The 26,526-nt window shown below is 42.9% G+C and overlaps 1 protein-coding gene across 6 annotated transcripts in view; it reads left to right on the plus strand.

The window, feature by feature from the left end:
- magi2b (membrane associated guanylate kinase, WW and PDZ domain containing 2b) overlaps positions 1 to 26,526 on the plus strand; it is a 173,466-nt gene that overhangs the window by 59,902 nt on the left and 87,038 nt on the right. For all 6 annotated transcript variants that reach the window (XM_079568557.1, XM_079568559.1, XM_079568558.1 and 3 more), the window contains exon 3: positions 21,912 to 22,031. In XM_079568557.1, the coding sequence (XP_079424683.1) occupies positions 21,912 to 22,031 (120 nt within the window). The remainder of the gene's footprint in view (positions 1 to 21,911; positions 22,032 to 26,526) is intronic.

Below are 26,526 nucleotides of genomic sequence, written 5' to 3' on the forward strand. Positions count from 1 at the left end.
AATATATTATTATTATTATTATTATTATTATTATTATTATTATTATTATTATTTATTTATTATTTTCAGATTTGCTTGTTCTTTCTTTGTTTCCATTTTTGTTGATTGCAGGTCATAGAGGGTCATGAAAGTTCTTTCTTCCAGGAGAGATTCCCAGTTTGGTTCTGCTAAGCTGACTTCAAAGGCATCCAATGCGTTATTTGACAGTCTAAGAAATGTGGTTACATACCTTTCATGTTTAGTTTTCCTAGTTTTAGTTTTCTTTAGTTTTCCCATTTTTTAGGTTATACAGAACAAAAAGTAGAGATTCAGTCAGCATTGCCAAGAGATGTCCGTGACAGGGATTGTAAATGTCATGGTAAAGGGAAGGAGCTGGAGAGGCTTAGGTGGTTGTCATGGAGAAGCTGAAACCTGAGGCTTGTCTGGACATCAGTGAAGTTTTTAAAGATGGCAGGCGAATGGTCAGACAGCGCCTGACCAGGACAAATCATAATAAATGTTATATCGTGAAATAAATCTGGATCTATAAACAAGCATGGTGACCTTTGTATGAGGACAGTACTTTTTATGTATAGTGTTAGTATTGCGTTCAATGAAGAGCTTTTATTGCAGTGCTTTGTCCCTTGTTGTGTGCAGTATCCTGATCATATTGAAGTATTTTGTCATATCACCATCCCATTGTGTAGTTACAGTGGGGAAAAAGTATTTGGCTGAAATCCAATAGAAAGTCTATGGGAAACTGACCAAATACTTTTTCCCCTCAGTATATTTACTCTTCCATTTCATATAATGCAGCATTTGACATTGGCTCTACGTAAGGAGCCGTCCTGACACAGCTCTGATAGTAACACATGGCCGTCGGCTCAGAGCCTTAGAAAACTCCTTCTTTCCTCCACGGGGCTGTGGCGCTCCGCCCGGCTGTCACTGCGATCATGTCAGTTTGATGAGTAGACGCCACTCCACATCAGCACTTTGTCCCACCCAAGGCCAGGCTGAGGCGGAGGCTCAGGCGGAGGCTCAGGCGGAGGCTCAGGCGAAGGCTCAGGCGGAGGATCAGGGAGAGGATCAGGCGGAGGTTAAAGCCGAAGACCAGGTGGAGGCTCAGGCAGAGGTTAAGGCCGAGGACCAGGTGGAGGCTCAGGCAGAGGTTAAGGCCGAGGACCAGGTGGAGGCTCAGGCAGAGTTTAAGGCCTAGGACCAGGTGGAGGCGCAGGCAGAGGTTAAGACCTAGCACCAGGTGGAGGCTCAGGCAGAGTTTAAGGCCGAGGACCAGGTGGAGGCTCAGGCAGAGGTTAAGGCCGAGAACCAGGTGGAGGCTCAGGCAGAGGTTAAAGCCGAGGACCAGGTGGAGGCTCAGGCAGAGGTTAAGGCCGAGGACCAGGTGGAGGCTCAGGCAGAGGTTAAAGCCGAGGACCAGGTGGCTCAGGCAGAGGTTAAGGCCGAGGACAAGGTGGAGGCTCAGGCAGAGGTTAAGGCCGAGGACCAGGTGGAGGCTCAGGCAGAGGTTAAGGCCGAGGATCAGGTGGAGGTTAAGGTTAAGGTATGCTTTATTCATCCCCATAGGGAAATGCATTCTCTGCCAGGCTAGTGGTCAGAAACACCTGGCCAGAGGATTAACCTATTAATCCTACATACATAGGACATATTTTTAGTGGTAGGGGAAACCAGAGTACCCGGAGGAAACCTACGCAGACACGGGGAGAACATGCAAACTCCACACAGAAAGGCCCCGTCCCTGGTGGGAATTGAACCTTGACCTTCTAGCTGTGAGGCATGAGCGCTAACCGCTGTACTCCCGTGCCGCTGGGGGATCAGGCAGGGGGTTAAGGCCGAGGATCAGGCGGAGGCTCAGGCCCGAGGATCAGGCGGAGGATCAGGTCGAGGATCAGGCCCAGACACGATGGCGTATCAAGCGCAATGAAGGACTTTTAATTTGACTTAGATACACGTCCTGGAGGAGCACCTTTTTCATCACACTGACCCAGTCAGTCGCTGCTGTTCCCTATCATCTGTCACATTTAAGGTTTGAGGGAAAATTGAGGGTTTGCAATCCTCTGAGACGGCTTTGGCCGTTGTCTTTTGGGTTGTAGCAAACCTGACTGAGGACAGTCAATCATACTTTAAGATGCAGCAGTGTTTGAGGAGAAAAATTAAACTTTAAATTTAAATCAACACAATCAGCACAAAATGGCTCACACCTTAATTTTAACAGGGCGACAATGTGTTTTTTAACAGTGGCTGGTTTTATATAATACATTAAGTCCTTATATTGTATTTTACACCTGTAAAGGAATCACAACTGGACGTTTTGTTTGGTAATTACCCCCTGTCATTTCCTCCAACTTGACATTAGTCTTCTGTCCTCGTATATCATAGATTAGTCACTCTGCTCCTGATGATGAAATGGATGTAATGTGTCATTCACCATTTGATGAATGAAAAGATGTATTATGATGCAATGATCACATTTATGTTTATTTGACTTTCATTTAACCAGGAAAGTCCAACTGAGATTAAAGGAATAGTTCCAGTTTCCATACTGAGATATGTTCTTACCTGAGTTTAGACAAGTTGATGTGTACCTGTCTGGTCTTTGTGCGTGCCCTCAGTCACGCAAAACGACCAAAGTATTCCTATAGCTCCAAACGGGCAAAGTTAGAAGCGACCAAGCTCTTCCACGGGCACAAAGATCAGACAGGTACGCATCAACTCGTCTCAGTATGGAAAAACGGTGAACTTTTCTTCTAAGAATCTTATTTCCAGGGGAAACCGGAGCAGACTAACCTGGCTAACGCCATGCTGCTGTGTGCGCTCGAATCATTTGGAACTGCACAACAGCCTGGGGACCATGGCCGAAATTTTCGCATGGATTTGGGAACCAATCACAGAGCGAGGAGGGACGGCAAGACGATGACGCGCTATACGGAAGCTTGTAGTTTATTTACGGATAAAAAAAAAAGTTTATTTACGGATCCAACATGACAGCAGCAGACACAATGGTATTTTTCGATCAAGCTTTAGACCTTGTTCTAAATAGTTTAGCTCAAAAGTTTACAGCGGGTACGTCATGCGTCATCTCATACGATGATACGATTGGCTATGGCTACGTACAGACGCATGATAGACTTTTTTTTTCCCGCACAATAAACGACTATGGACGATCGTAAACCACACCTCTCCTACGAGAAAATGAATTGGTGGTCCCCAGACTAAATATCACTTGTGATTTTCGTCTGGTGTTAGCCAGGCTAGGAGCAGACAAGGGGGATCGAACTTCTTGCTAAACGCCATGCTGCTCTCTTTGTAGTCAGACCATTCCCAATCCGAAGTACCCCCATTATTCTCCTCTGTGACTGCCACAAAGCCCGATGGATACAGGTGTGTGGACCTGCTGGTGCAGTGGGTGAAAAGGTGCTTCTGCTGTGGTGAGGAGAGCTGCAGGCTGGACGTGCTCAGAATGTGTGTGTGTGCGTGCGTGCGTGCCTGCGTGTGTGTGTGTGTGTGGGGGGGGGGACTATAGAGGGACCATAAGTCATTCCCCTGAGAATCTCACCCCCAACCCCCCACCGCCCACTCTCTATGCATCAGTTCAAGGCACTACTATAAATAGCTCCAGCAGTAAGCGGAGCGTTTCTCCACTCACATCGCTTATAAATACATGCAGCTTCTGTCATTTCACATCCGCTTTGCTCTGGCTCTCCGCTCTGCCCATCCCCCCAGCAGAGGATCTACCTCTGGAGCCAGCACAGGGAGCGGGGATAAGGCCGCCGCGCGGTGCTCACAGTATGCCCCAGGTGATAAAGTCTGCAGACGTCACAGATAATATTAGTGCTAATAAAGATGGGGATGGCTGTGGAGATGCTGAGAGCATTTAGATCAAAAGGGACTTGAATCATACTCGAGCTAATCTTAAAGGATACACACAAACGTCAGCTTTCTTTCATTCAGGATGAATGGGAATGTGGGAATGCTGGTAATGTTTGGTTTCACAGCTCTATGCTGCATTCATCTCTCCACGTTTTCTTAATGAGGTGCTCACCACTTCAGTGCTTTAATTGTTAATTCAAAATGACCTGAAAGCATCATGTGGCTAATAGATCGATCGGTAAATCAAGAGCCTAACCCCCCATTCAGCTCCCACTTCACCACAACAGCGACCGCATCACTGCCGACACTGCACCGATCCCTCACTCGTGAACATGACCCCGAGATACTTGAACTCCTGCACTGAGAGTAGTTTTTGAAAGTACACTGTCAAGTTACCCCACCCATCCTAGTTTGCAAAATGAAGAAAGCAGGAACAAAATTTACAAAGTAAACGATCCAGCTCCTCCCCCTTCCCCTGATCCACAGGAAAAGCTCATCTCATTGGTCACAGTGACAGCCCGGGGATTATGATTACTATCAGCGATCCGTCAAAGGGAGGGACTTTAGAAGAACAATAATTATAAAATTTTATTCGATTATGACTCAATTATGTGCAATCTGTCAAATTTGTTAAACACTGAAACTTATAGACTATCACTTTAAGGAGTCTGACAAACAATGAACATTTCAAAATAAAGCATCTCCAGCCAAACAGCTCATGTGTCTACTCCCCGCACAGTCATTAGCAGCTTCACACTTGGACTTTTCCTTTCAGACAACATGGCCTCCAGAGCACCATCGTAACACTGTTCATTTATCTGCTCTTCAACGCACCCCGGACTAAAAATACTCAGGAACAAAATCAGCACAACTGAACAGTCTACTCGTTCCAATCTCACCCACAGCCATCTGTGTAGCATTTGAAAAGAAAATGTGCTATTTGCTTAATCCTCTGTAGAAACAGTAGCTTTTTCAAATCATGGCGATAAATGACAAATCACTGTAGTGTCTTTTCTTAGGCGTGAGTATGTAACAGAAAATTCCTCAATAACGAGAAACCAGAAGGCTGTCCTCTGCCACAGCGTGTACCTGAGCTCGCCGTGGTGACAATGTTGTTTACGATCGCTGGAAAAAGAATTTCCTCCTCAGTGTTGCTGGGTGCACTCTTGAGTAAGGAGTCACCTGGCAGGAACTCAGAGTAGAGCGGCTGCTCCTCCACATCTAGAGGGGCCCGCTGAAGTGGCTTTTTTAAATTTTATTATTATTATTTTTTATTACAACTTTAAAGTAGAAACGTCGGGCCCAAAGGCATTGACGGCTGGGTTCATGAATATTAAAACATAACATCAAAGATCAGCCTCTTATCAGTGTCCCATAATTTGTTTTTAAAACAGTCCAAAGTAGGACAGTCCCACAGTTCTGGAATTTTGTTTAGTAACTTTGTTGCGAATAGAAATGGAGATCGGTCCAGTGCTCGACTCGTGGGGAACTCTATGCCCAGATGGAGAAGTGTTTTATTCCGTGTTTCAATAGGAGTTCTTTTAATGGTTGGACATAGGGACTGGAGAGCCTTTGGAAGTAATCCTCGTAACAGCTTGTAGCCATAGCACATAACTGCAAAGTTTCTCCTGTGTTTTAGAGGAGCCAGTTTGAGTTCTTCGTAGTCCTCATCTGTAACTGGTTGCGTGTAGGAGTAATGTAGTATGATCAATGGCTCGGCATTGGAGTTTTTCCAAGCGGTTAGTTTGTGTGACATTTAAAGCGGCCCAGACAGGTGATGCATATTCAAAATGAGTTAGAATATAACATTTATACAGTCTTGTTAATAGATTCTTGTCATTAACAGAGAGGGAGAGTCTACGAAGGAGGAACATTTGAGATGCCGCCTTTCGGCAGGCATAGTCCACTTGTTTGTCAAATTTGAGATTGCTTGTAATCCAAAATCCTAGATGGAGATGTTCATTAACCATTTCGACTGGACAGCCCATGAATTTGATGTCGATGTTTGCATTTTGCATTTTGGAGAGAAACATTGCTTTGGTTTGGCTTGGAGAACCGGGAACACCTCCACATGTGTCAGCATCGGCCTGGGACCGCCTCGGGTTGCCCTGACAAACTGGTCTTAGTGTGCTGCCTATACATTAGTTGAGCCACATAATTCCTTATTCATCGTGATCTACGCATGGGATCATTTCAGATCGAGGTGACAGTGACAGCATCGCGTCATACAAGGTGGCGTGGCCTCACCGAGGGGTAATAAGTAACAATTTTCACTCTTTTAGCTTTTTTTCTGGAGGACTATACTGTAAAGTTATTTATCACATAGAAATAAAGTCACGTCTTAATCAGGCCCATATGGATGTTTTTTTCACACAAAAAATGGCAGTCGTAGCTAGCGCTCCTTAAAGGGGTGATTAGCCTGCTGGCTCGCTCTTGTTAAAGACACGGCTGACACGTTTTGATGTGCAGCACACTCCCTGCGGTTTGATTGGCACGTGGGATTAATACTAGTGCGGTGGATGAAAGGACGTGCGGCGAGACTGGTATGAATTTAGTGCAGTGAGAACAGCAAATAGAAGGTGATTAATGAAGTGGTTATGTCTGCGGAGCTGCCGGAGTTAAGCCTCGCACAGGTGACAGGAGAGGAGCACGTCTTCCTTTAACACCGCCATTAAATACAACACCAGTCGCTTTGTTGGGAAGTCTTTACAAGATTAAAAAATCGATATGCTTTGTAAAACTTTCAAAAGCTATACTGTCGATAATGCAGTAAAACTGTTGAGCGAGTACTGAAAGGACTCTTAGCAGATTATATGGTAGGTATTTATCATGTGACATAACTGACATAATGATGATGAATATATTGATGATCTTTAATGACTGCATTGGGAGAAAGATGTTGGTGGTGTTGTGCAGTTTTTGGAGGAAAAGCTTTTTTAGAGAGACTTGTCGTCATTGTAGATGAGAATTGGTGAAATGAAGAATAAAATAAGATGAAAATGTTTACCCCTAGATAGACTGAACAGATTGGAGGTATCTGCACTGCTGAAACCGTTATTGCGCCCCCTAGAGGTTGATATGACCTAGGGCTGGGCAATTAATCGAAATCGCAATCTCTACTTTTCAATAAGCACGTAATTATCAGTGACCAGCTGATTGTTGGGTTGTTTGAGACCCAGATGGAGAGTAGTCTTTAATAAAGGGGAGGGACTTCACCAAGCTAATCCCTCCCAGTGGTCTTTGTAAAGTAAGTAGAGTAAGTGCTTTATTTGAAATGCTGTTAAGATGTTGGGTTAGTCTAGAGCCGCTGTGGGCCAACCTGGAGGTCGGGGAAACCGGAGTCCTTCAGTCTCCTCTGAAACGGTGCTGCGCGCTGGTCAGCTCCTCCACCTTCACCTTCCTCTGCCTCCTGCGCAGCTTCCTCCGCTCCACAACACCATCTTCTCCTCGTTTGTCCCTTTCTCTTGTGACGCCTCCACTGTACTGCAGGTGTGGGTGCTCTTGGTGCCTCTACAGTGTTTCAGAAGAAGAAACTTCTCCAATGTCTTTAGCTCATAAGCAGCTTTGTTTACGTCCTCTTCTTCTGCATTGGCTTTATTTTGCGCTTTTCTGGACAATCAAAGACGCTTTTATCTAGTCCATGGCTGAGCTGTAAACTTCAGTGTTACTGATGAAACCTTTCGGCTGAGAGGCGAAACAGACACTTTGACTCACAACTACAGAGTACAGAAGATGACTCAAGGACCTTCATTAAAAATCTCTACTGATCAATCTCAATAGTGTTGGGACTTTATCAGGTTTACAGACATTTCTTTGGTCAAACAGCACCTGGTGGTTGGAGTTAGGAAAAGACGATGTGTGTTAAGTGGAAGGAGAAAAGCATTTGTTTTAGTTTGAGCTGAGGTTTCGGTAAAAGTTCTTGAATAAGCTACATGTATTTATTTTTATGAAGAATTTTTATGAAGATCATTATGAGAAAAACAATCGTTATGGATTTTTTCGCCATACCGTCCAGCCCTAATGTGACCTGTCAATAAGTGTCTTTCACTGGGAGCAGTGCGGCCCGGGTCAGGGTGTGAGTGCTAGGCTCAGGTGTCAGATACTAGTGCAGGGAAAATACTTCCTAACCAACAACCATCAAACATAGCGCCCAAAACTCTGCTTCTCCCTCGATCTGAAGAAGCTCCTCAAGATAGAGAGAAAACGTCCTCAACACGATATGTTTTCAAATATATCTGATCTCAGTGATTACTGTGTCTGATCTGACCTCCCCCGACACAGACCTCCCATTGATCTGCTCCGGACAGAGACACGTGTTGGTCCACCTATCAGAGCTCATCCCAGCTCCAAAGGTTCTCAGAACACGGATCATTCCACAATGTCAGGTTGTCTCTCTTCCAGCAGACAGGGCGGCTCTGGGGCTGGGAGGCTGGGAGCCATGGGCACGTGTCTATAGGCTGCTGCTGCTGCCGGCCCTGATGGATGGACGGTTCAGATAAAAAAACACCAATAATCCGCAGCCTTCACCACAACTGAGTCTGCAACTGTCTGCTGTTCTCATATAGCAGTGTGCAAACATACTGAGAACTTTTCGAGTTTAAGTAGTTAGTTCTCGTTCTTTGTTACTGTACAGCAGGGGCTCCCTTCCCTTTTTTGTCTCTCGCTCCTCTTTGTTCATTCATTCACACTCCGAGTACCCCCTCCCCGAGGATCCTGCCAATTCTTTTACAAAATGATCATCTACTTGAGTTTAGTCGGAAACATATCCAGTGTCCACTAAACATCATCTTTCTAATCAAATGAGTCAACTAAAACATGAGGTTACGCAAGTGATGTCACACAGCAAAGCAACAGAAGCCAAATGATTGTGCTCACATTGTAGAATGATGGAGGGCAATAAAACTCTACGGGAGAGAGAGAGTTTGGAAGAAATCTCTGAACAGGTAATCGACAAATGTTGAACCTCGTTATTTGGTGATAAATCGCAACAAATGAAAGTGCTTTCTACATCAGGCATGTGTTTTGATTTTTTAATGATGTCACCACTTTTAGAGACCATTATGAGATCATCAGAATCAGTAGCGCTTGTCCCTTGTTCGATTCCTGGACGGGGCATTTCTGTGTGGAGTTTGCATGTCCCCCCCGTGTCTGCGTAGTTTTCCTCCGTGTACTCCGGTTTCCCCTACCACTAAAAACATGTACAATAGGCCAGGATGAATGAGTGAGTGAGTGAATGGTAGTGGTCTGAGGTGGTGCCGATGTGTGCAGTCATGCTTCTGCCAGTCTGCCCTCGGGGAAACACTGTAGTTACACTGTAGCTGCCCACCACCGTGTGGGGAGTTCAAGGGTCAAGGCAACTTTATTTGTACTAAAAGTTAAATTGCACACAGATACAGACCAACATACAATAGAAACAGATATAATACAGATCTGTGCACAGCTAAAAAGCCTGGAAGCCAGTTATAAAAAAGAAAAGCGTTATAAGCCCATCCACAAAATGCAATATGTGAATACAACAACGGAACAACAATCATCACGTGATACTTCGATTACAAGGACACTTGTTCAGAGCACATATAGCACATATAGCTGCTGGAACAAAACTATTTTTGTGGATGAAGAACAAATCCCAACAAACTGTGTGAAGCTTGGAGAAACTTGTGTCGTGTGAAAAGTCTAAAGGCAAAACAGACCTCGGAAATAATAAGTCATCATCAAAATGTGCACATGTCAAGGACACAGAACCTTGTATGCTACAAACATTGTTGTTTATTTCATATTGTATTTTTAGTTTCCACATGTCTAAGCTTTCTGATAGTAGTTATGATAACAATGATGGTTTGCAGAGAAGCATAGTTGCCTAAACACTGGTCAATTCACAGGTTTCTAGTTGTATATAATATACAAGTATATATAATTATACCATGGTCTGGGTGAATACTCGATTCTGATTGGCTGGTGGGTGCTAACAAGCGTGCATTATTTCGTATAACCGCACACGTAGTCCGGTAGTTAAATCACTGGGATATCACTCCGCTGTGGGCATCGCCATAGCAACGCATGACACAGCTGATCAGGTACACGCGTAATTAGTGACTGACAGGAACGTATGAGATTTTGTTAATTTCAATGTTTTCGGCCAAAACAAAACGTTTGATAAATGGGAAGTAGAGCAGAGTAAGCAGCTAGGTTAGCCTACAGTTAATAAAATATGAGCTTTACATTTCTACTGAAAACGGTTAAGGCACTATTCATAATTTTCAGACATAAAATGATCCAGCATTTAAACATATTTGGCTGGATTAGTAAAGTCAAACGAAAGGTTTCAGTTTGTGGGGCCCAGGTGTAAGCGACTCCACTGCAGCTGTTTCCATAAACAGTTGCTACAGGTTGCTTGCTTGCTAGCAACCTGTAGGTTAAACAGCGTAAAAGTGAAATAACTCCTGCCCAGGAGCCGCATATCGGTGTTTACTTCCACGGAAAAGAGCTGTTAGTCCGTGTGCTGATGTTGTGTCGTTGAGCCTGACAGATCCTCACAGCAGTGTGAGAATGTCTCGCTCTGAGACGGGCCTTCAGTGACCGGCTAATAACCCACATAAAATAGTCCCCATAATTTGCCATATTTAGCGACTTTAGTAAATGAAACCAACATTTGTTATAAAATGTTACGTTTGTGTGACCATGGCATAAGCGGATTAAACAACTCGGAGCCGTGCATTAGGCGGTTATAACGCTCCTTGTTGTTCAATCCTTACGTATACTGTATATAAGAAACACTAATTGATCATTTGCTGTAGCCTTAATGGAAGAATGGTATCATGTTACGTCTATGGGACCTAAAGCACCACACAAGTGTCCACAGTGTCATTATGTCTCACAGTTTGTCTCCACTAATATCGATGAATGCCTGTTGCCATGGCGAGCGTTGCTGGGAGCTCCGATGTTGTTGTGGCAGCAGACAATCCTGTGAAGAGCGTTGGCCTGGTTCTTTGTAGTCTAAATAAGGATGCTCCATCATCTTCTCCCATCGACCTGCTCAGCTCGCTTCAGGTTTGCCACAGATGCGCACGTCAGAGAGGCCGATAACAAGGAGGAGAGGGAGACTGTAATAAGGACACGGAGCACCAGCAAGGGAGCCAATGAGCAGCAGAGAGGACAGCGGCCGGACCATGACCAACAAACAGTTTGGTCATAACAACATGGACTTTAGATTGGAGCTGTGTGCTGAGGAGGTCTGGGCGATATTGACAAAAATGTGTTGTTTTTGGAGCTGCAATCAGGAGGAGTGACCAAACAGTGGTCAGTGCAGTCAAAGGTTTGAACTATGCAGCCGCACCTTCGTTTGGTACTGAACTTAAAATCTTCTATATTAAAAAAAAAAAGCAAGACCAAAAATTGCTCATTTGGCCCCCGGAACACACTGGACGATATGACAATATTCTGTACTTACTTTATCCGAAACTCATCAAGAACTGATGCCATTAAAGTCTTATGATGAGCATTGCAGTGCTGATGTTCAGTCTGACTCAGTAATGTATGATGATACATCTGAGCCTTTGCTCCACAGAAAAGGCCAGTCTGACGCCATATCTAGCTCACAAATGTTTGGCTCATTTGAGTGAAAGCTTCCATCTGTTTGTCCCTTGCTGTGCGCTGCATTCACAAGTGTTTTCAGTCCTGCCAGTTCATGAAAATATACCACTCGCAGATAGATGAGCTCCAATGGTAATGACTTGCCTCTGTGCAGTATTCTCTTTTCTATAGATGCAGATAGGGCTGCACTGACACCACATACTCGTACTCAATGATGTGGTCTCAATACCAGACACCGATACCACTTAAACGATCCTCGTGTCCTTCTGCCACAGCGGTCTGCCTTTTGTAGTGTTTACAAGACGACGGCTCTGACCATTTTTAATGCATCAGCAAAACCAATCCAGCGACTGAGATGTACTCATGAACTTTAACCTCTTAACCCCCGCCTTAACCCGGCACATTTTCTCCAGTTCGACATTACCCAAATCTAAAAGCTTCTTGAAATAAGTGTCAAAATAGCGACGAAAAGAAGATGAGGATAAACACGCAGCAAAAAAGGCCAGTTTTTTTCCTCATTGTTACGTTATCGTCTTTAAAAAAAGGTGCGTCAACAAAATGAAATCGTTTTCGCCTTTGTTGACGAAAACAACCCTGATCCACCGAGGCTAATGCAGAAAGAAGCCAATGTAGTTATAAGTAACTATATAGTAATAGTAAATAGTATTACTTCTATTATTAAAAAAACATGTCAAGTCCAGCACAGGACAAGGGCCGTTCTGTCTCAGATGAACAAAGCAGATTTAACCCTTTCCTGACATTTCCATCTTTATAAATCCACAGATTAAAACCCAAGAAACATTACACCAATAAATACCACGATAATGAAATGATATTCAGTGAAAACAAAAAATGACATCTAATGAAAATCTAATAAAATATAAAATAGTAAACTTCTGACATAACTTCTCATAGAAGTATACTTTACTCAAGTAAATGTATATGAGTAAAGTAACTGGGTAGGTACTAACCCATGAACTAAGTATGTATGATGAAAATGCCTTGTATCAAAGTGGCACTGGTGCTTCCCAAGATGCAGATACTACAGAATGAAACTGACTGAAACACAGTGAGTCACAATCCAAACTCCAGACTGTTCAGATGACACTGAAAACCACAGCTACTTTACCATTCAGAAAAAAACAATACATGCTCCTCCAAGCTTGTCTCCACCACCAAATCTTTAGTTCTTCAAAGTCAGCAAGATATCCTTCTATCGCACCAACAGACCCTCCCAGTGAACAAACCTGCAGGGACCGACTGCTTCTCTCCAGGTTCATTCTTCTCCATGTTTTTCTCCAGGTTCATTCTTCTTCATGTTTCTCTCCAGGTTCATTCTTCTTCATGTTTTTTCTCCAGGTTCATTCTTCTTCATGTTTCTCTCCAGGTTCATTCTTCTCCATGTTTCTCTCCAGGTTCATTCTTCTCCATGTTTTTCTCCAGGTTCATTCTTCTCCATGTTTCTCTCCAGGTTCATTCTTCTCCATGTTTCTCTCCAGGTTCATTCTTCTCCATGTTTTTCTCCAGGTTCATTCTTCTCCATGTTTCTCTCCAGGTTCATTCTTCTCCATGTTTCTCTCCAGGTTCATTCTTCTCCATGTTTTTCTCCAGGTTCATTCTTCTCCATGTTTTTCTCCAGGTTCATTCTTCTCCATGTTTTTCTCCAGGTTCATTCTTCTTCATGTTTCTCTCCAGGTTCATTCTTCTCCATGTTTTTCTCCAGGTTCATTCTTCTCCATGCTTCTCTCCAGGTTCATTCTTCTCCATGTTTCTCTCCAGGTTCATTCTTCTCCATGTTTTTCTCCAGGTTCATTCTTCTCCATGTTTTTCTCCAGGTTCATTCTTCTTCATGTTTTTCTCCAGGTTCATTCTTCTTCATGTTTCTCTCCAGGTTCATTCTTCTCCATGTTTCTCTCCAGGTTCATTCTTCTCCATGTTTTTCTCCAGGTTCATTCTTCTCCATGTTTCTCTCCAGGTTCATTCTTCTCCATGTTTCTCTCCAGGTTCATTCTTCTCCATGTTTCTCTCCAGGTTCATTCTTCTCCATGTTTCTCTCCAGGTTCATTCTTCTCCATGTTTTTCTCCAGGTTCATTCTTCTCCATGTTTCTCTCCAGGTTCATTCTTCTCCATGTTTTTCTCCAGGTTCATTCTTCTCCATGTTTTTCTCCAGGTTCATTCTTCTCCATGTTTTTCTCCAGGTTCATTCTTCTTCATGTTTCTCTCCAGGTTCATTCTTCTTCATGTTTTTCTCCAGGTTCATTCTTCTCCATGTTTTTCTCCAGGTTCATTCTTCTTCATGTTTCTCTCCAGGTTCATTCTTCTCCATGTTTCTCTCCAGGTTCATTCTTCTCCATGTTTTTCTCCAGGTTCATTCTTCTCCATGTTTCTCTCCAGGTTCATTCTTCTCCATGTTTCTCTCCAGGTTCATTCTTCTCCATGTTTCTCTCCAGGTTCATTCTTCTCCATGTTTTTCTCCAGGTTCATTCTTCTCCATGTTTTTCTCCAGGTTCATTCTTCTCCATGTTTTTCTCCAGGTTCATTCTTCTCCATGTTTTTCTCCAGGTTCATGTGCATAAGTACATGTGAACTTTTATCGCTCCTTCTTCATCGTGCAGCCTTGGAATTTGCATAAATCCTCCTCTGACTGTTGCTCAGAGCAGTTTGTAAACCTCCGGATGCATCATGGAGCAAAAAGCCCAGTGTTCACACACGTGCAGTGCTCGTGGCAGCTCCATGATATTTCACCCCTCCCCCCCCTATATTATGATAATCACTCCATCAATAGGCTATTTTTAGCCATTCCCCCGACTCACAGCCATTTCCTGATACTTACACAAACAAGCTAATATTTGTGTCCTGCGTCAAGCTTTAGCAAGTAGTGTCCATTATGGAAAAAGTGGAAAAGGTAAAAACCTGTGTTTACTGAGAGCATACCGACTTTGTGGGAGCGGGTCGTCTCCATGGAGATGTTTCCAAACAGGAAGTTGAATTTGGTTTGGTCCTTTTCCAAATGTTCTATTTTAACAACAGGACTAGATGGAAGTTCAATCCAATCCAATCCACTTTATTTATATAGCACATTTAAACAACAAAACGTTTCCAAAGTGCTGCACATGCAACAAAATCAATAAAACCAAAACAATGCAAATGAGCTCTACCGCTATATGAGTGTAAAACAATAAATATGAATAAAACAGTTTTAAAGAATACATGTAAATAAAAACACATTAAAAACTATAAATAAGAATAAAACTCAATAAAAAAAAAGTTGGTCATTTTATACTTGCTACTGCCACCTCAGGTCTTACGCGTAACTGCAGGTTCTATATTAAGCTCGGGCACTTCGGACCCGAATGAACAGCTTTTGGAGTGACAGTGCAGGATTTTACAGGCAGTTGTGGTGAACAGGTCTGAGCTCATTCTACACATTAGGACATGGCTGGAAAATACTTAGTTTTAACATTTTTAAATGTTAAAAATGTTAAACATTTAAAAATGTTTAACATGTTTTTAAACATGTTCATGTTTAAAAACTGAACATTAGGATGTTTGGTGTTGTCACTCTGGATTTTTAAGTCCCAGCTGAAAATGTACCTTTTTATTCAGCTTTTAACTTGCATTGATTCATTGTCTTCTGTGGTTCTGTATTGTAATGATTTTATTCAGCTTTTAACTTGCATTGATTCATTGCCTTCTGTGGTTCTGTATTGTAATGATTTTATTCAGCTTTTTTTGTTTGTTTTTGTTTTTGTTTTTGTTGATAAAAGTTTCCACAGATGAAACTGAATGAGCTGAAGAAACAGCACAATGGCAGAGCAGTGTGAGGGAAAGCCTGTCGCACTGAAGGATTTGGCAAGGCAGCGTTCACTATGAAGAGTAACTTTGAACAGCTCTGTAACAAACGCTATCAGCAGTTACAACAGTCTGGGTCCATCATTCACATATGAATGATCAGAATCAGACATTGTTAATGAACAGGTTCACAAACTAGGATTTTTCTTCGGTTCAATCGTGCAACATGAAACTTATAACATATAATATAAGCTTGGTAGATAAATATTAAATCAAACCCACAAACTTCTAACCACTGTGCCACCATGCCGCATCACAAACACATCACGTTGCATTTTCACAGACTGCTCTCACTGGTCTGTTCAGAAAACACAATAGCTGACACTGGAGTCTGCACCGTGACAGACGTGCCTGCAGCAGCTGAGCTCTGCCTCCGGTCAGATGAAGCACCAAGGCTGAAGCTGCCAGTTTCTCCTAAGACAACTTTTGTATCAATATTACAGTATTACAATATTACAATAATGAGCTTCACCTCCATGATATGGCACTGTTAAAGACGCTTCTTTTCATAAGGTTTCACAAAAGGTTTGTTTTTTGATTTACTATAGTTTCGATCACTTCCTGTGGAACGCTTCTGAGGAAGATCACAGGAAGTGATCGAAGTAAAAGAACCATCTTTAATCGATTCAACTAAGATGACTGTATGAACCTTTTCCAAAGAAAAAAAGTCCATAATATGAAGTTGATCCTCACTGTGCTGGAGTCTAGAGTGAAACAGCACGCTCTCAAAACCATGTGTCCTGTTCTGTTGCACTGTAAATCTTTACTCTGAAACATTACTAACACAATGCTAAACCAGTGGTTCTCAACCTGGGGGTCGAGACAAATTTTGGGGGGTCGCCAGATCATTTAGATATCATATACATATTTTCATTAGCATATAGTCTAATGTTTTATTGTAGCATGTTGCTATTTTACCAGAGTGCCATTATTTGATCGTAGTTTATTTCAGCCGTTTGTTTTTGTCTTTGTTTTTTAAGAATTATGTAGGCTAATGTTCCTATTTTTCACGGTGTGACCCGGGTGGGGGGGTCACGAACCCCTTTACTTGTTATAATGGGGGTCGCGGCTCCAAAAGGTTGAGAACCACTGTGCTAAACAGTAGAGTCATAAGCATTAGAGAAGATTTGCACCTTTGAAGAAAACAAGGCATGTCATTGTTAAAAAGTGATTTTATGCAAGATTCAATTCATTTGTTGAATGACTTATATTACTGAACCTCTTTTTTACATGAACATGAATGCTAATCGGACGACTGTTTACTGCTGTATGGCTTTTAGTTTTCAGGAGAGGAATGATTGTGACAGATTTCCACATTTGACAAAAAAGTTGAACATGTGATGTGAGTGATCTACCATCCATCCCTGTTGGTTTGTTGTCCTTCAGTTTTTGAAGCAGTTTTTCCACTTTCCCCATACTCAGCAGATTAAATGGTCTTTTTTTTCTTCCTTTGTTGATCAAATGTATCTTGTAAATTGTGGCTAAAATGCTACGTCCTGGTGTCAGAAAAGGCTTATTTCCTCTGCACATTCCCATAAGGTATTCCCTGCATTCGGCTCCCATGAAAGAGCCGTGAATCCCTTCACTATTCTCCATTGTATTTCTCTCTATTATTTAGCCTTCGTGCCTTATCGTCTTGCCCTCCTTACAGTTACTTCAAATGGACTTTCCTTGTTTTGTTTGGGCTTATCTCCCCCTCTGTCCTCCAGCTGTCAGAGGAACCGTTGCGTCTCTGCGGTTGGAAGAGGAAGAATGGTTCACCTTTGTGAAGTGGCAGCTCCAAAGGTTTTATGTGCCATGATAGATTCCAGTCATTTACGTCATAAATCTTGTTTGTGTTGTCCATTTTCTTAGATGTGACTGCAGCGCTAAGAGCATTAGCACAATGCCCAGTGTTTTAGTAAGGGCACAACGTCCAACACAATATCAGAAGGTGACGTATGAGAAAGTGATTTTAAGAGTGACTTCAGCAGTCACGTCCTCTCTCCATCTGCAGTTATAGAAGAACAAAATCAATGAAACTGCAGTGCACGCCTTTGTCCAGCAACCGGCACTGTGTTCCTAACACCTGCTTTTATATGCACCACGAGTACAGAGGGAGACAGTTCGTACTAGGGCCCGACCGATTTGGATTTTTGGGCCCGATACCGATATGAAGGGGGTTAGCTGATAGCCGATATACAGCCTATATTTTGAATCGCTCATATAAGCCTATAATTAAACTTTTATTATTATAGTAAAGGTTTACATAGAATATATAGAAAAGCTTAGGCCGATGCCGATTTTGGGGGATTTTGATTAGTCACCAACAATATTTTTGGCCATATTTTTTTAAATGTCTAGTCTATAATCCTGTGCATGATGCTTCTAAACATGTCAGTGTTGAACTGTGACAGCAGGGGGCGCTTTATATTCATGTTTTGTAGGCATTTTAGAGGGAGCTTGTTGGAAAGACAAAAATCAATAGATTTTGATCATTGATCCAGTCTTTATTTCATCACACACCAGTGCCTGGAGAAAAAACTTTTCAGCAACTGGAATCTGTGTTGCCTTGTTACCTTTAAATGATTTCTTATAACCTGTCATGCTAAACATCAGAGTGGAGAGATTTCGAAGCCTGTTTAACCAGATTTGAACTCTCCATCTGACCGTCCTTAATAATAAATTGCAAATTTCCCATCTCTGTTTCTGCAAAAATAGAGCTTCCACTGTGTGAGGCATGAAATAATAAAAAGGTGCACTTGTGTTTAGAGCTAATGGAAAATGAGGAGAAGGCACCACGAGGGAGGTAAATGGGTGAGTGAACATGTGGGAGCAGAACCAAACCGTGTGCATCGCCGAGCCAGATCCAAGCTCTTTTGGTTTGGCTTCCCTGTGTTTGACTGATCAGGAGCAGACATCGGTATTCACAGCCGCCTCTGGCAGATGGGCGGCAGAATGATTTCAGTTTGGTCGCAACAATAGCCTTGGCCAGTGCAGACTGAGGGGTGCGGATGCAGAAGGCTCACACATTAGACAGAGCATATTTGTATCGTTGTTCTGTCAAGTGTTAGCAAGGTTACTTGAACTGAAAATGGGATTTCAATGGCTGCAAACACCAAATCCTAAAGAGTACAATTATTTGGCAGTAAATTGCTACATTGGGGTTTGTTATGTATAACGCCCCATCACCATTTACCATTTACCATTTACAATTGCTGCAATCCCATAATGCTTAGCGATATGACGTCACATTCCCGAACTCTATACAGCTTGGCTCCTCTGAATGATTCCATACGTCCCACCAGAAGGCAGTATTTGTCCACATTTGTTCTCATCACGGCTCTAAAACTAAGTGACGATCTGTACAGTGTGCTCCTCTGTGGGGGCTCTTCCCACAACAAATGTGTGTGTGTGTGTGGTGGAAACAGAAGTGTGTGCGGGGTAGAGTCCATACGTGCAAGTAGATGGTGGCGTGCGCGGTCGGGTCTTGCTATGTGCTCTTCTAAGACCTGACAAGAGCAGTGTCAGGTCAGGTGCTTTGAAGCACTGAAGAGACTGCTCACAAGGACTATGAGGTTGTTCGTTTACTTTTACGTATTTTATTGACCTTCTTTTGGGTCTGAAATAAAGAAAGATCTCATTTATTGAAGGCCCAATACCTGATTCATGAAAGAGGGAGCTCATAAAGCATTTCTAACATCCCACCAATGACTTTATATTATTAACACCAAAGTATATTTGGAATAATCATTCATCTGTCACTCCATGTATAGTTTATATAGCACTTCTACGTAGTTTTCCTCTGGGTACTCTGGTTTCCCCTACCACTAAACATGTACAATAGGTGAATCCTCCAGCCAGGTGATTCTGACCATCAGCCTGGCTCCACATTTAATCGCCCACTGCTCCTTACGAGTTACCCCAGCGGTGTCGAAGGATGGGTCAAATGCAGAGGACAAATTAACGTATGGGACCTTAACCTTATAAGCATTTGTCCCCCGCCTGATTCCAAGTTCAGCTAAACACAGGTCAGTTTGGCAGGTAATTTTGTTCTAATAAAAATCTTGTGTTAGCTGAATAATTAAGAAAGAGCGGACTCACTTTCTCAGCCAAGATCCTTGCGAATATTAGCACAATAATGATTAAATCATTCACTACTTCCACTGATTAACTGTAGGTTATTTCATACAGACTGTAGACAGACAGGAACATCATACTAGGATGTTTGTGTGACGAGGGTGGGGGATCCTGTTAAAATAATGCAGCTTGTCATGTCAGTGTGTGCAGGAAGTAGGAGGCTCATTCTGCCGTGAGCGGTGTTTCATGTACTCAACTATAGACAGAGACAAAGTTTGCTCAAGCCCAGGCTGAGGAAATGTTGCAGCTGAAGCACTGCTTTAAGGTGACTGTTGTGTGGAACATGAATGTCTCCAAAGGCTGATTGACTGAGGGCGCCCCCTGGCTCTCAGACGCCTGTGGAGCAGATTTGTCCCGGGGGGCTGTGATCAGCCACTGATGGGATTATTGTTGGCACAGTGGGATAAGCTCCAACACAAACTGGCTGATAGTACGATGGAATATAACTTTCAGTGATTGTTACTTTTACTGGTGCAAATATTTGAATGTAAGTCATTTTGTTGGACAGTTTTAAGGTTAATGCAGATTTGTCTAACCCATCCTTGGACAACCTGTCTTCAGATCCGGAGACCAGTAGTGCTCAGTTACAAGTACATATACTTGAGTATTGTTTGAAGTAATTGTACTTCATAGAGTATTTTATTTTATATGATACCTTTTACTTCTACTTAGTATAAGGAATTCTCTGTACTCTTACGGGTGTAAAAAAGTTTCTTAAATCTTTAAGTGACAAAAGCTTCATGTGACACAGAAAACAGATTTAGTTTGCGTTTCATGGATTTTATTTTTCAGGAAAAAAAATCTATATTTTTCTGCCATTTGGAAACACTTTTTAAAAAAAATCATTTCATGTTTTGTTTCTCTTCATTTATGTCTGAATCATGAATCAGACTTTTACGCTCTAACAGTTCCTTAAAGTAGGAAATGGATCTGTCAGAGGGGGTTCAGCTCCACCTCACATGGCCATCAGAAACTGTAGGAAATTATTCATAATTCAGATGTTGAATTCAGCTGGTCCATTTGCTGGTGTCAAAAATATGCCATTTGTGCTTTTAGAATTTATTTTCTGGGTCCCTCCTCAAATAGGGGCCTCTCGGCAACTGCCCAGTTTGCCTCCTTTGTCGTTACAGCACTGCCAAAGGGTACAATGGCTTATGTGAAGCTAGTCAGGACAGGAGGCACAGAAGTCAGGACAACTTTCTTCAGTTGGAAGCCGCATCTAAACGGACTTTGCTGGAGGTAGCATTACGATGCTAACTAGCTCGTCTGCTTTAGCTACTGCTTGTTTTGTAAAACTTTGGGACAACCCTCGCTGATTTGGACCATAGACTCTAAAAAATAATGGACGTCTTCTGCTCACTCCTCCCCGTTTACCATAATGACCACGGTCGTGGGGGAATTCATGGAGGATTTACAGACTCCCCCTCCCCAACTCTGATGAAGCATGTTCCTAAAAAGGACATACGGGCGGGATCCTCACCGTAGACTCGGCCCTTGCGTGACGTGTAGCTCGCGCTGCTCCAATGCTAACAGTCCGACCCTCATAAAAAATTTTTTACCGAAGTTTAGAAAAAGATCGTAACTGACAAACATCTGACAGACCTGCTCTGATGCAGCTGAAATCCTCATGAAAGTTCTGTTTGTTTATTAATCCAATGTCTACAGGAGCTGTCAGGTCTTTTTTCTCCTCATGATCACAAAGCAAAGCAGCACCGGAGGCTGGAGGCGTTCAAGGGTCGTGGGAAAATAAAGTTCTGCACTGTAAACCTTATAAATGGGAGTATTATGTTTTAAATAAAAAAACAAAAAAATGCGACTTTCATGAAAGTTGCAGTTTAGCAAATAAATGTAAGTCTCAAAATGTTTATTTTTCTACTTTTTCTACTATCTTATTTATGCTGATAAGATTATTGAGATGAGTTGAAAATAAGAGAAGAAACATGACTCAGCCTTGTATGAATCACAGTTCACACTAAAGTAGCTGATTCTATACTGTGTTTTTTCAGGCTGTTCTGTGTATGGGTGAGACAATACAACCATTTGGCACATTGTGATAGTTCCAGGTAAAATAAAATATCTTAATCTTGAAATATATATCAAGAAAAAGAGGAACAAGTGTGACAACATGTGAATCATAAGAAATATCGGGCATGTAGTTGCTAAAAAGGCTACAAATCAAACGTTTCTTTCAAAATAATATTATAGCGTTAGTTATTATGTGCAATATATGGTTTATGGCAGTATCAGTCATCGTCATTGTGTGGTGAGGCTCCCAGTCCCTGAATGAGCTTGGCTTTCACGAGCGATGACTCGTCTCTGGCCCTCTCCAGCACTTCCCACTGCCCTCCCACTTCCCCTGAAAAACACTCGGTAGCTTCACATCCGCCGGCCTTTATCTTTATCCCAACATCCTCCCCTTTCTTCCTCAAGTGTCCTATTTAGCTCTGTGATGACCTCTCCTTTCTCCGTCTCCTTCCAGGTACCACGCGGCAGCCCAAAGAAGGGGAAGTGCCGGGGGTGGACTACAATTTCGTGAGCGTTGAGCGTTTTATGGAATTGGAGCAAAGTGGTGCCCTGCTCGAGAGTGGAACCTATGAAGGTGAGCAGTGGGAAAAGTGGGGCCGCTGTCCATCTCCCAGTCCAGACAGGAGCTACAGGAGCTACTGGAGCTACAGGAACTATTGGAGCTACAGGAGCTACTGGAGCTACAGGAGCTACTGGAGCTACAGGAGCTACAGGAGCTACAGGAGCTACAGGAGCTACTGGAGCTACAGGAACTACTGGAGCTACAGGAGCTACTGGAGCTACAGGAACTACTGGAGCTACAGGAGCTACTGGAGCTACAGGAGCTACTGGAGCTACAGGAACTACTGGAGCTACAGGAGCTACTGGAGCTACAGGAGCTACAGGAGCTACAGGAGCTACTGGAGCTACAGGAACTACTGGAGCTACAGGAGCTACTGGAGCTACAGGAGCTACTGGAGCTACAGGAGCTACAGGAGCTACTGGAGCTACAGGAACTACTGGAGCTACAGGAGCTACTGGAGCTACAGGAGCTACTGGAGCTACAGGAGCTACTGGAGCTACATGAGTTACTGGAGCTACTGGAGCTACAGGAGCTACTGGAGCTACCGGAGCTACCGGAGCTACCGGAGCTACAGGAGCTACAGGAGCTACAGGAGCTACAGGAGCTACAGGAGCTACAGGAGCTACTGGAGCTACAGGAGCTACCGGAGCTACCGGAGCTACCGGAGCTACCGGAGCTACAGGAGCTACTGGAGCTACAGGAGCTACAGGAGCTACAGGAGCTACTGGAGCTACAGGAGCTACTGGAGCTACTGGAGCTACTGGGGCTACAGGAGCTACAGGAGCAAGGGGAGAACTAAAGGAGAGCACGCCCTAATGTGGCTGATCAGGAAAAATAATCATTTAAACATATACAGAATATAAGAACTTCATTGATTGAATGATGTCTATGTAGGCTCTCAGTCGTACAGGAGTTGTCCATCTTCAGTTTCTTGAGTCATCTTCTGTACTCTGTAGTTGAAGTTTCGAATGTTTCACCTCTCATCCAAAAGGCTTTGTCAGCGCACAATGGTTCAGCTCAGCCCAGATAAAGCCCAGATAAAGACCCCAAGGAGGAGTTGAATTGAGCTCAATATGAATGGTTGCATAAGGAGCAAAAGTACTGTCTCTTTGGGGTTTTTAGTTCTACTAAAACGGGGAACTGGGGGTCCCAAGGTGATTTTCAAGATATTGTCAGTGTAAAGTATTATTCTAAGCTAGATTGGATTGGGTTCCTGAATTAGAATGGTCTAAACAAAGTGCAGGACTGACTTGAACAACGTTGTCTCATGCTCAACTCAAAAAAGGCATGATGTTCAGGAAAAAAAACCTGTTAAACAATTGTCAACACAAGGCAGATCCTTATGATCTCCACGAGGCAGATCCATATTATTTTTTTGGATGGAGAGGAATTGGAGTTGGTAACCTATTTAAATTTCTTGGGGTTGTGCTGGACTCCAACCTTTTGTTTAAAAAAACACATAAAAAAGGAAATACAATTAAATTTAACTTGTAAAACTACAGACAAATCCATCCATTTATCACAACTGAGGCAGCAGAGTCCTGTCTCCACTGCATGCTATTCTCTCATGTTGAATACTGCTTTACAGAGTGGTCCTTCGATGGTGTTACTGCGCTCAAGCCAGTCCAACAGTTTTTATAAAGGCTATGGAGATTCTTGATTGGAAGCACCAGTCGCTTTAATAGACAAATATCTTTTTTTTCCGTTTTTACCCCATGGGACTGCGGATCGAAATTAGCTCTGAGCTAAATCCGGCATATTTACAACACTAGTTGTCTGTTCATTAATGTGCATTGTCCCATTGAAATAAATTAATACATGAAATGAAATGAAAATTCACTGAAGTCCAAATGGAAAATAAATATATAAATAAAAATAATCAAGGAAAGGTCCGGAGTGACCACTGTGCTGCAGAGAGACAGAGAAAGACTGAGGGGCTTTACAGTCGCGTGTGGATACATGGTTCAGGTCATTAAAAAACATTCAATGTCATTAAATGAACTGTGCCAAAATGAAGGCCTTAAAAGTAATTCAAAAACATTAACTTTGATTTAAACTGCCATTAAATCTTCGATACAGAACCCGCATCACTGCTTTTTTAGTGCGTACATTTGTGAAAAATACAAAAACTAAGGTTTACAACAAATTCAGCTGCAGTCCTCACTGAAATTTTACACAATCTTGTCCAACTTAGAATATCAAAATATCATGTCTCGGGCCCCATCATTAATGCTGTCCTATCCTGACTGATGTTAGTCTCAGAGTCGCCCTGGGGCAGCTGACGGAGCATGTGCCTGGGTCCCTGATGTGAACAGAGGAGCAGAACAGGGACATCTCCTGGATGTGGTTTTCTCATGGTGCCAGTTGATGTCATCTTGACTCCGGTGCTCGACCATAATGTGAAAGTGTAAAGATGACCCGGGGAGACGTTTTCGATAACATACTGCATGCTGGGATATCTACTCCTTGTGCATCATCACATTCCTGTAGAGATGTCTTGAACACTCGTGCTTTGGCCTGAAGCTTCCACCTGTTATTGACTGTATCTCCCAGAGTGGCACAGATCACACTGGAGAGCATTCAATTCATGTCTGTCGTGGGGCTGCTCCATGAGATTTGACGCTGAAAATCAGTGGCGGCTGGTGATGTAAACTCTAGGTGGGGCTGTTGCACCGTGTTCGTGTTGGGTCAAAAATAACTATCAGATCTACTTAAATGCATATACTATTGCTTGTGAGACTAAAAGGAAGCACGCAACCACACATGAGCAAATACGGAATAAGCATTATAGACAACTATTATTCCCAGAGCATAGAGTATTAGACATATGAGTACAGACACGACAAGGCAATAGTTTACTCTGTAAACAGCTTCATAACGTCATTTAAACAGCAGCCTATTACCTAACAATGCATTTACCATCAGCACAATGATATGAGAGCATAAAGGAGTCGTTTATGTTCTGCTAAAGTTAACAGCAGTGCTCAACCTGGACAGATGGGAAGGCAAGGCAAATGTATTTATAAAGCACATTTCATGTACAAGGCAACTCAATGTGCCTCACAGCAACATCTAAAACATACAAACTAGTGGTGGGCCGTTATCGCCGTTATCGTGCTGCGTTAACGCGAGACTCTTATCGGGCGATAAAAAAAATATCGGCGTTAATCTATTCTCAAAGCTGGTTTGGGAGCTGGGTCTATACTCTGCAATACAAGCTATGATGACTTTCACCGTGATATTTTATGGTCAGCACACATTACACGACTTTTATGCCCAATTTCGGACGCACAGGAGAAACGTGAGTGAATAAAGCGTCTCCAAAGCGAACACACAGAAGCAGCGGCCAATGACAGAGTGAAAAAAAGACAGAAAAACACCGCAGCGCCTCCCTCTTTCAAAACAGCGACATAAACAACTCATTTCATGGCCACAGCCCCACACGAAACAGCGTAACTTTATCACCAAAAGTTCACGAGAGCCTTTCCCAGGTAAATTTCAACCGCGAGCAGAGTTTAACCGCAGCACTTACTGAGTTTGTAGACGAACTTTACAGCTACTTTTCTCCGAGTCCGTTAGCTTCTGTCTCCTCCGACCTCGCGGCTGAGGCCCGTTTCCTTTTCTTATCAAATCCAAAGACATACGTCCCGCATCTTCGTGTTGTCGACGTTTATCTCCATTTTGACAGAACTATCGCCAGGTTGAAGCTCGTAGTAGCTGCAGCAGCATGAGCTGCGTTGTTGTGACAGTGATCACGTGACACTGTTGACTCTGTTGACCAATCAGGAGACACGCACATGTTTCACACGCTCACAAACAGAGGCTGTTAGGATCTGGTTCTTTTGTATCACGCGAGAACAGTTATTTGGATATAGCCAAAGCATACACTGGAGATAGAAGTCGTCTCAAAGATAAGGCTTTTATTGCCATTGTTCCTAGTTACAAAGTTGTATAACCAGCTGGTGACTTCAGAGAAAGAGAAGAAGTGAAGTCCAGAACTCCGTTGACAGTCGCCTTTTATCCTAGTCTTGCACTCCTCTACGCAGAGAGGGTGAGGCCTGTCAGTGAGTCAGTTGTTTGTGTCTATGTGTTTGTATATTATCTGTACTTTGCGTTATGTTCAGAATGATTATGGTGTGGACCATTGTCTATCAGCTCATCTCAGTGACATGGTCTTCTTGTTGTGTAGCGTGTAAGCAAAGCATGAGTCAGAGGTTTGTTCAGATTTCGTTAGAATCCTTACAATCCCCCTGTTACTTACTCCCTAAGAGTAAGTATAATATTAAGTTTTAAAACTAAACAGTCTAAATTAGCCTTTAATTAACTCTAAACTAACTGAATTTCAGCTTGTGTTGTGTGTGATCCTATGTATAGTGACATTCCACCTTCACCTCCATAGCTAGGCGTGGCTTTAACGTGATGCTGACCCCCCCCCAAATCAGCTCTGCCACCCTTTCCGCTCCAGTCAATGCCAGCATGTAGCGTGTTTTTTGTTTTTTTTTGCAAA

This window comes from Gobius niger (assembly GCF_951799975.1).
Source record: "Gobius niger genome assembly, chromosome: 12".
In the NCBI taxonomy this organism is placed as follows: domain Eukaryota; kingdom Metazoa; phylum Chordata; class Actinopteri; order Gobiiformes; family Gobiidae; genus Gobius; species Gobius niger.